This window comes from Musca vetustissima, unplaced genomic scaffold, assembly GCF_032173495.1.
Source record: "Musca vetustissima isolate MV318-11 ecotype Yass unplaced genomic scaffold, APGP_CSIRO_Mvet_v1 utg86286, whole genome shotgun sequence".
Taxonomy (NCBI): domain Eukaryota; kingdom Metazoa; phylum Arthropoda; class Insecta; order Diptera; family Muscidae; genus Musca; species Musca vetustissima.
The window spans coordinates 1-11,100 of NW_026879024.1; the positions used below are offsets into that span (position 1 = coordinate 1).

The following is an 11,100-nucleotide window of genomic DNA, read 5'->3' on the forward strand; positions in this document are numbered from 1 at the left end:
TTTGCAACAAATTTATATTTAACGCAACGTGTAAAGTTAATATTGGCAAATGCTCTGTTAATGTCGCTGCCCTTATATGGACTTGGAGTGTATTCGGGATACATTGATTTGCATGTTAATAAGCTAAAGCGAATTATTAATACCATTACAGGCTTTATTTATAATCTACGTAGTGACAATCACGTGTCGGAATATGTTACTCGCTTTCTTGGGTGTTCTTTTGAAAAAAATTATTCAGTATATATATTACCGTGGACACTTAAGGATGTTATTTCCTTTCACACACTCCTCCAGAAACCTCAATATTTTGATACCTCGAATTTTGAATATTTGCGCGATGTTGGAATGCACTGCCACTTGAGTTACGGTTTTTTCTCACAGCAATAATGCTATACGTTTAAAAATTCTATGTCAGTTACACATTTCATAGTAAAAATTACCATATTATGGATTTCCTTTTTTGGCCTTTGGAAGGGGCAGCGAAGTGCCACGGGTCCAGCTCTCGTCTTTTTATATTCTCTGTCATAGAATGGAGGGCATTTGATTTTGTCATTCCGTTTGTAACTCATCGCAATAATCACTATATTCTTGATCAGCGTAAGTTTCTATGACGATATTGAATATTACGCTATCGTTTGAAGGAATTTAGATAGGGCGCTGAAATGTATCATAGAGTTGCCTTTTGTCTCCGGACCGATAAAATTTCAAGGTCTACGGTCAACGTTTAGTCATAGCCCCCATATAAGGTTGCCCCGAATTTTCGGTATTTTGTGGTTCCTGTGCGAGTTTTTGAACCGGCTGTAATTAGTACATTGGGTTCCTATGAGGTAGAAAATCTCTCTACAAAAAATTATAAATATAAGTCAACTTTATTGGGTATCAAATCTTTCCGGTAAAAATTATAAAGATAGGGCCCTTATTTTTATACCTTTCACCACACTGCAAGAGGAAATCTTCAAATATATATGTGCAAAGTTACAAACCTTAACAAGCATTGGTATTAATTTACCAGCCCATTTAAAATCTTAAAAATAAAAAATCGAGAATGGGGGGGTTCCCTTAAGTCGATTTATGCATGACCGTCCGTCTGTCTGTCCATGGTAAATTTTAAACAAAGTACAGGTCGCATTTATGATCCGAATTGAATGAAAATAAGCTTAGGTCACTTATTTGGCCCAAAGACGAACCCTATTGAAATTGGGAAAATTGGTCCAGATTTGGATATAGCTACCATATATATTTTCGTCTGATTTAATGTAAATGGTGCATCAAAGTCCCTACATATCTTTCGATGCGCACGAAATTTGTCATAGTGCCTTTTTATACCCTTCACCACACTGTGGTACAGGGTATTATGTCTTTGTGCACATGTTTGTAAAAGGGAAAAATAATATAGATAGACCCATGGATCCCTTTGAGAATATTCATAGAATCTCTTTCTGAGTCGATTTATGCATGTCCGTCTGTCTGTCCATCCGTCCGTCTGTCCATGTTAAATAGTAAACAAAGTGCAGGTCGCATTTATTATCCGAATTGGATGAAATTTGGCACAAGTCACTTATTTGGCCCAAGGACGAACCCTATCGAAATTTGGCACAGCGTAATGAATTAGGTCTAGAATGATGTGTGCTAAGTTTCGTGAAAATCGGTACAGTTTTAGATATAGCTGCCATATATAGTTTTGTCCGATTTTATGTAAAGGTGCAGCAAAGACCCTATATATCCTTCGATTTGCACAAAATTTGGCATATCGCACTGAATTGAGTCTAGAATGATGTGTGCTAAGATTCGGAAAAATCGATTCAGATTTCGATTTAGCTCCCACATATCCGTATATATTCGTCCGATTTTACATAAACGGTGGACCAAACTCCCAATGTTTATTGCGTTTTATTGAAATTGGTGCAGCTTCCATATGTGTTTCGAATTGTGATTAAAATTAAATTTTTAACATCAATTTTGCTATAAATTGTTTTCCATAAATTTGTCCCATGGTACGCATACGATACTAAATCTGGCCGAATAAAATAAATTTATCATAGGTTGCAGAAAGACTGGAATATGTTCCTTCGAGGGAACATTGCCATGTAATTTTAAGGATACATATGTACAATATACCCAAAGTGGTGAAGGGTATCATATAGTAGGCCCAGTCCGACTTTACTACTTTCCTTACTGGTTCACTAATACAGATATTGAAATCGGAAATGTGTTCGACTTTTTTGACAAGATTATTATGTGTGAACGTTCATCATAGCATTAAAGATAATGATTAATACAATAAAATGAAATAAATAATACTTACTGACAACTGTTAATTTATAGGCTTGACTAATTTTGGGTTCTGTCGATACTTGACACTCATAGATGCCCGCATCACGCGGTTGCACTGAGACAATTTTCAACACCCATTCGTCGGAGTTGTCTATGTGTCGCGCCAGAAATCGTTGATCATTTGTATATGTCATGATGCCTATTGTCAGTATGTGTAAGTCACGTTTTCGTATCCATGATACAGCACGATCTCCCAAATTTCGGACACGACAATGCAAACGAGCTGTTGTTCCGACGGCACCAATTACATCACGATTTGTTGTGTTTTCAAATTCTGGTTCTTGCTGATCGTAACTACCGAGAATCATATTGTTAATATCATGGAGGGATGAGACTGACGTTTCGTTGTTGATCAACATTTTCATGGCTGCAAGAAAGAAAGAGAGAGCATTTCAAAAAAGTATTAATAATCAAATCAAAGAAATAGTTGTTGGTCAAAGAAATAGTTGTTGGAACCATTAAATATAAATTTCTTCGCCACAACTACGAATAATTTAATATAATACCTTAAAAATTGGCACATCATTCTTTTCTTTGGTATGTCTTACCCATGACCCTATCACACCTCTCTCTCTCCAACCACCACCAACAAACACCACAATTCCCATCATGACTAACAGATTGCCATTACCATAGAACTGCAACAAAATCATGCCAAAACTCAATTTCCTATGGCAGCAATTTATTTCCGCTGACCACTTTTTTTTGGGGTGCCAAAGCAAAAACCGACAAAACCACCAACATTATCGACTCGGGCTTTGCGGGTTGGTCGGGTTGGCCGGGGAGCAATACGCTTTTACACCTAAACGAAACGGTGGCAAACCGTAGCCACCATCGTACACTTGAACAGCTAACGAATGAAAGTATTTCGTTTCCGTTTCCGTTCGCCCAATGTTTTTGGTGTTTGATGCCACTCGAATTCTTCTTCATGTAACTATTACTTTTGCTGCTTCTGTTGTTGTTGTTATAGCCTTTGATTTTCATAATTATAAGGTTGGTGGGGATGGTTTTGTTGAGAATTCCATTGAAAAGCCACTCATGTCTAAAAGCCACTTAACCAAGCCGAAAAAGCACCATAAAAATAATCTAAGTAAAGGAAATATTGATGCAGTGGGTCCACTGAAGTGTAACTGATGTAGAAGAGAGCGAACGTAGATGAATGATATGAATTTTTCAATTCTAACTAAAGTAAAGGGGTTGCTTGGAAATTTGGCTTTGCAAAAAAGATTGTGGACGGAAAGTGAAATATTTGTGCAATTTGTAGAAATCATAAAATTACCTCTTCTCTTGGCGGGTAATTTATTGTGGCATTAACAAGTTTTTGATGGCCAATCATTGTTTATGGATGATGATATCATTAAAATGGTGGATAGATAATTCCGCCATTTATCATTTCTAGAATAATGGTGTGCATTCAAAATTACTTTACATGAGAACTATTCTATTGGCAATTTTACGCAAGTAGATTCTTTATACTCTGATAAAATATACACTTAGATTGGAAATCTGGACTAGAAACTTCCACATAACAAAGTGTAAAGAAAACAAATATATTTGCAAACCAGTGAGCGGAGCAGTATAGTCGAACGGGGCCGACCATATGATACCCTACACAACTACCACATAACTCTAACTTTTGCGTATGTTTATTTCGAGCCTGGTCAATAATTCGTGATATTTGCACCCTCTTGGCCGATTAGAGATCAACTCTTCCTCTTTGACATATTTTCCGAATATCCCAATATTCTGTACAGCCCTTCTAATTACTTGTCCAGATTCACTTCACCGTGTGTTGTGATTTTCGGTTTTATAGCCTATAGATCGACTCGAAAAAATACAAAAAAATTAGTTTTGGGTCCACTTCATCCCAAAATTTGAATCTGATCATCACAGAAATTATAGGCGTTGTCCTTGACCATACCTGGATCCTCAAGGAAAATTTCAAAGCGATGAGCGCTATATTTCCCCCCTCTATTGTGGCAATTTTTCTAAATAATATATGAATACGTAAACTCCTGAAAATATTTACGTGTAACTCCCACATCCGAGTACATACGATCATATAATTGGTATCAATTTAAAGGTGAACCACTCCTCTTGGATATACTATCAACTTTTTGGGTCTATGTCCTTCAGGAGTAAATATATAGGCTATAGAATACAAAGTTTGTAATTTTTCACACAGAAGTCAGGGTCCATTTGACCCGCTAAATATTGACCGATCTTTATCAAAACATTTGCTTATTCTTTGGCCCGATCCCCTTCTCCATGCAAAAAATCGCGATATTTGGGCGACCAGAAAAACCGACAAAAATTAAGTTGTTGGTCCATTTCATTCCCTATATATTAACCGATCTTTACCAAAAACAAATGGGGGTCGTGAAGATTGGTGCATAACTGTGGCCTGTATCGTGTTTACACATTATAATGGACAGACGGACGGACGGACACACATGTCTAGATCGACTCAACTAGTCGAGATATGACGATCGGTATACTTAAAGGTGGGTCTAGGACCAATATTTCGCGGCGTTACAAACTCTTGGGGCTGCACATAGCTGTAATACCCTGGCAACATAGTTATGTAGGGTATAAAAAGGGTCTAAACCAAAACACAAAACATGGAGCTACATCAGCAATTCTTTGCCAAATATTTGTTACCCTCCCAGAATCCAGAATTCGAAATAAGACGCATTTAGATGGAAAACTATCAGAAATTTCTAAAGGATATCTGTTAAAACATAAGCTTTTATCGAACACATTCCGCACACATGTGTTTCACCCACTATATTACAATCGAATAATTCGGAACGACATTGATTATATGGGGGATATTGAACTACATCTACAATGATGTTTTTATACCCTTCACCACACTGTGGTACAGGGTATTATGTCTTTGTGCATATGTTTGTAACAGGCAAAAGGACACGAGATAGACATAGAATATGCATAAAATCACTTTCTAGGTCGATTTATGCATGTCCGTCCGTCCGTCTGTCTGTACATGTTAAATTGTAAACAAAGTACAGGTCGCATTTATGATTCGAATTGGATGAAATTTGGCATGGGTCATTAATTTGGACCAAAGACGAACCCTGTTGAATTTGGGAAAAATCGGTTCAGATTTAGATATTGCTCCCATATACATTTTCGTCCGATTTAAGGTAAACGGTGCTCCAAAGTTTCTAAATATCTTTCGATTTGCACGAATGATGTGTGCTAAGTTTCGTGAAAATCGGTTCAGGTTTTGATATAGCTCCAATATATATTTTCGTCCGATTTAAGGTAAACGGTGCACCAAAGTCTCTAAATATCTTTCGATTTCCACGAAATTTGGCTCAGCTTACTGAGATAAGTCTAGAACGATGTGTGCTAAGTTTCGTGAAAATCGGTTCAGATTTAGATATATCTCCCATTTATATTTTCGTCCGATTTAAAGTAAACTGTGCACCAAAGTTTCTAAATATCTTTCGATTTGAACGAAATTTGGCACAGCGTACTCACTTAAGCCTAGAATGATATGTGCTAAGTTTCGTGAAAATCGGTTCAGGTTTGGATATAGCTCCCATTTATATTTTCGTCCGATTTAGGGTAAACGGTGCACTAAAGATTTTAAATGTCTTTCAATTTGCACGAAATTTGGCAAAGCGCACTAATTTGAGCCTAGAATGATGTGTGCTATAGGTAAACAGTGCACAAAAGTCCCTAAATATCCTTCGATTTGCACGAAATTTGGCACGGCGTACTAATTTAAGCCTAGAATGATTTGCGCTAAGTTTCGTGAAAATCAGTTCAGATTTAGATATAGCTCCCACATATATTTTCGTCCGATTTAAGGTAAATGGTGTACCAAAGTTACTATATATCTTTCGATTTGCATGAAATTTAGCATAGCGTAATGAATTAAGTCGAGAATGATGTGTGTAAAGTTTTCTGAAAATCGGTTCAGATTTATATATATAGTTACCCTATATATTTTCGTCCGATTTGATATAAATGTAGCATCAAAGTCGCTATTTATTCTTTGATTCTCACGAAATTTGGCATATCGTATTGAATTGAGCCTAGAAGATACCTGAAAATAGGTGCAGATTTATGTATAGCTCCCATATGTATATTCGTCCGATTTAATGAAAATGGTGTAGAAAAGTCCCTATATATCGTTTGATTTGCAAGAGTTTTGACATATTGTACTGAAATAGGCCTAAAAAGATGTGTGTTTAGTTTCCTAAAAATCGGTTCAGATTTAGATATAGCTCCCATATATATTTTCTTCCGATTTATTGTAAATGGTGGACTAATGCCAATATATATCTTTCGCTAACTTTCGTGAAAATCCGTTCAGATTTAGATATAGATCCTACATATTTTTTCTTCCAATTTTATGTAAATTGTTACTAAAAACCCAAAGAAAATGTGGGGGATACCATTATATGGGTGCTACCCGGGAACTTGGATCAATATTGATAATTTTTTGAAAGTAGATTTTGTACTCACTGATCATCTAAAATATAAAATTACAGCCAATTTTGTCCTAACACGTGACAAAACCCCCCATAATACAGAAGAGTGAACTGATATTGACAATTTTAGTAGGAAACATGCTATGAAACAACCCCAAAGGATCGTATAATGCGCAGTGCTATTATATGGAGGCTTTTCGGAAGCTTGGCCAAATTTTGTTAGGAACATTTTCTACTCGATGATCATCCAAAATATAAAATTACAGCCAAATACCAAATATACTTGGGCCAATATTGATAATTTTAAGTAGAGAGATTTTGTACTCAAGAACTATCCCTTATATTAAATTAAAAGCAATGCCGTTGAAAACCGTGCATAAGATCTCCAAAATACCGAATGTTTAGGGCTACCATTATATAGGCGGTACCCCGAAACATGTGCCAATATTGATAATATTTGGTACGGACACTTTCTGTTCAATTACATCCAATTCTTTTGAAAAAAACTTTACAATTTCTCATATTCCATTTTCAATACCAAATATCGTAGGAGTTGTAATAATGTATGTGCAAATTTCAGAGCACTATCTTAAATCGTGGAGTGTAGCTTAATATTGGGCTATCTTGAATTATATTTGTGAATTATACATCAACAATAATGCTATGCAAGACAACGTTTGCCGGGCCCGTTAGTATATCATAAAATGTTAATAACAAATTTTTCAGCACCAAAACATCTTTCAAAAACTGAAAATATGACGATGTTCCTTGCGGGTTTGAAAGTATAAACCCAGAGAAATTTTACAAATCATTAGTGGTCATTCAAGTGGCATAAAAAACCGCCCACTCACTTTCATCTAACCAAAATGGCTGACATTTATGACCAGGACAAAAGAAAACCAGCATAAACAACAACAAGTTAAAAGGATGTTGTGACATAAAAATTCAAGGAATGTTCAATGCCGTCTATGCTGCTATGTAAACGTGAGTTTTTTTTGGACTATGTCATAAAAAGAAAAAACTTTTCCATTTATCCTTTTTCCATAAATTAGTTGAAAAATATTTGATGGTTTCCCAGAATGTAAAAGAAAAACAACAACAATATCAGCGAACATTGATGATGAAGAGGCTCTGTGTTTTTATGCCAACAGAAAACAGAGCCGAACAATAGTGAAAATTTCACAGTCAACACCATACCCCCTTCTCATTGAAAACTATTTGTTTTTTTGTAAAACGGGTTGAATTTGTATAGTTTAGCTGGTGTTATGATCGCCATTGCTCTGGTCAGTTTTGTAAGACCAGCATCTATGCTAGATTTGTTTGTAGAGAACCATGGCGTTTTTTATGGTTATTTGCCCAAATTGATTGCAACGAAAATGCCATCAGCTATGCTCTTCAAAAAAAGTTTCCCCATCAAAAAACAAAAAAAAAAAAACTTGTAACGAAAAACCAATCCCCCGAAAAAAACAGGTTTCTTTTATTTGAAATCTATACCGGTATTTTTCCGGTAATGGAGGGAGTTTTTTCTCTCTGGCGGACAAAAGTTGTTCAGTTCGTTTATTCAAACACAACATGTGTCACAAGGTCAAATTAGAAAACTTCAAAAAGTTGTTTCATAGCAACTCTGTTTTTTGACAATCCAAAAAAGAATCAACCAACAACAAAAAATGCCATGGAAAATAAAACGAAAAAGTTAGTTAAATAAAAAGTATTGTAAAATAAGTTTCGACCATGAAAGGGTTATCGATTTTTTTAAATAATTTTAGTTTGATTTTGTTAGATTGATTCAAGTTAAAGGGATATAGAAACAAAAACGACAATTATTTGAATTATTTAAATTTAACGAGAGGAAGTAAAAATAAATTGCAACAAAAGTATTTAAATTTAATGAGAGCATGTTTTTCCCAATCGGAAAAATATTGGGAGTTTGACACACCATTTAGATAGCTATATCTAAATCTGAACAGATTTTCTCTAATTTCAATAGGATTCGTCCTTGGGCTGTGCTAAATACATGGACAGACGGACGGACATGCATAAATCGACTCCGAAAGTGGATCTATGCATATTCTCAAAAGAAACCACGTGTCTATCTCGTTTCCTTTTGCCTGTTGCCAAGATATGCACAAAAACTTAATACCCTTTACCACAGTTGTGGTGTATTATAGGTACAATTTTCCATGCATTTGTTATAGACCTCTACACCCAAAAAGCTATACATCATCAACTTTAAATAGCGACATTTTCGATAATCTCAAACCCCACATCTCAAAACCATAATCTCAAACCCCACGTGAAACGTCAATATGGGCTTGGTAGGATGGAATGGAAAATCGTCAAACGTCCGCAATTTCAAGGCCAAATTTAACTGAAGCTCTATATAAAGAGGACCAATATTTATTACCTTTTTTTCAAAATCACCAAAGTATCGAACTTTCTTTTCGCAGAACGAATTTGTACTCCAGCCACTTTAGTCGCAAAACTTCTCCAAACTCCCCCAAAAAAACCGGAGGATCCTTATATGGGGGTTACCCAAATCTATCATTTTTGAAAGAGATTTTGTACCATATTAAAATACAAAATTACAAACTAAATTAAAACCAGTAAGAAAAGTAGTAAAGTCGGACTTTGGATATATTCAACAGATGAATCCTAACAGCCGTCGTATTATTGAAGGACCATTAACATGAAATTGGATTCATAATCATGTCATTCTGCAACCTACACTAAATTTTTCATTAGGTCTGATATGGGGTTGCTTCTTACAATGGGACAAAATTATGTAAATCAATTTAAAGCAAATATCAATCGGACACCCGTTGATTATTTGGATAAATATCTGATAAACATGTGCTAAAAATCGGAAGAAAATATATATAAAAGCTATATCGAAATCTAAACCGATTTCGTAGAAACTTGTCACGGGTTTGGTTATACTAATTTCAGAATATTTTGTGCATATCGCACATATTTTGAGTTCTTGGTGCATAATTTCATTAAAATCGGGAGAAAATATATATGGTAGCTCTATCCAAATTTGAATCAATGTCAACAAAACTTTCCACATGCTAGATAATATTAACGTCAGTACATTGCGCAAAATGTTGTGTCAGTCGGCCTAACTTTGGGTTTGGTATATCATTTACTTCAAATGATACGAAACTATATATGGGAGCTATATCTAAATCGGAACCGATTCCTAAAAAACTTGACAAACGTTAGGCCTAACTTTGGGTCTTTTGTGCATCTTCTACATAAAATCGGACGAAACTATATATAGGAGCTATATCTAAATCTGAACCGATTTTCAGATTTTCAAATATATATATGCAAATTGAAAGATATATAAATCGGAACCGACTTTGCTAAATTTCGTGCAAATCGAATCCCGTTTACATATAAGGACTTTGGTGCACCATTATATGAATCGGACTAAATCGGACCGATTTCCAGGAAACTTAACACACATCATTCTATACTTCATTCAGTACGCTGTACCAAATTTCATGGAAATAGAAAGATATATAGCGACTTTGGTACACCATTTTCCTTAAATCGGACGAAAATATATATAAGAGCTATATCTAGATCTGAACCGATTTTCAGGGAACTTAATACACATCATTCTAGACCCAATTCATTATGCTGTGCCTAATTTCGTGCAAATCGAAAGATATTTATGGACTTTTGTACACCATTTTCCTTAAATCGGACGAAAATATATATGGGAGCTATATCTAAATCGGAACCGATTTTCACGAAAATTAACGCACACCATTCTAGACTTTATTCAGTACGCTATACCAAATTTCGAGCAAATCGAAAGATATATAGGGACTCAAAGCACTATTTATCTAAAATCGGACGAAAATATATATGGAAGCTATATCTAAATCTGAACCGATTTTCACAAAACATAACACAGATCCTTGTAGACTTTATTCAGTACGCTGTACCAAATTTCATGGAATTCGAAAGATATATAGGGACTTTGGTACACCATTTTCCTTAAATCGGACGAAAATATATATGGGAGCTATATCTAAATCTGAACCGATTTTCACGAAAATTTACACACACCATTCTAGACTTAATTCAGTACGCTATACCAAGTTTCGTGCTAATCGAAAGATATTTAGGGACTTTGGTGCACCATTAACCTTAAATCGGACGAAAATATATGTGGGAGCTACATCTAAATGTGGACCGATTTTCAGGAAACTTAACACACTCCATTCCAGACCTAATTCATTATGTTATATCAAATTTCGTGCAAATTGAAAGATATATAGGGACTTTG

The 11,100-nt window shown here is 35.2% G+C and overlaps 1 protein-coding gene across 1 annotated transcript; it reads right to left on the minus strand.

Moving 5' to 3' along the window:
• Positions 1-2,305: 2,305 nt before the first annotated feature.
• On the minus strand, positions 2,306-2,886 carry LOC133323835 (uncharacterized; the record flags this gene model as incomplete). Its single annotated transcript, XM_061532733.1, has 2 exons — positions 2,883-2,886; positions 2,306-2,701 (listed from the first exon to the last, which is right to left on the minus strand). Coding segments are annotated over exons 1-2 (400 nt in total), but the record flags the coding sequence as incomplete, so codon positions are not given.
• Between the last annotated feature and the right edge of the window lie 8,214 nt (positions 2,887-11,100).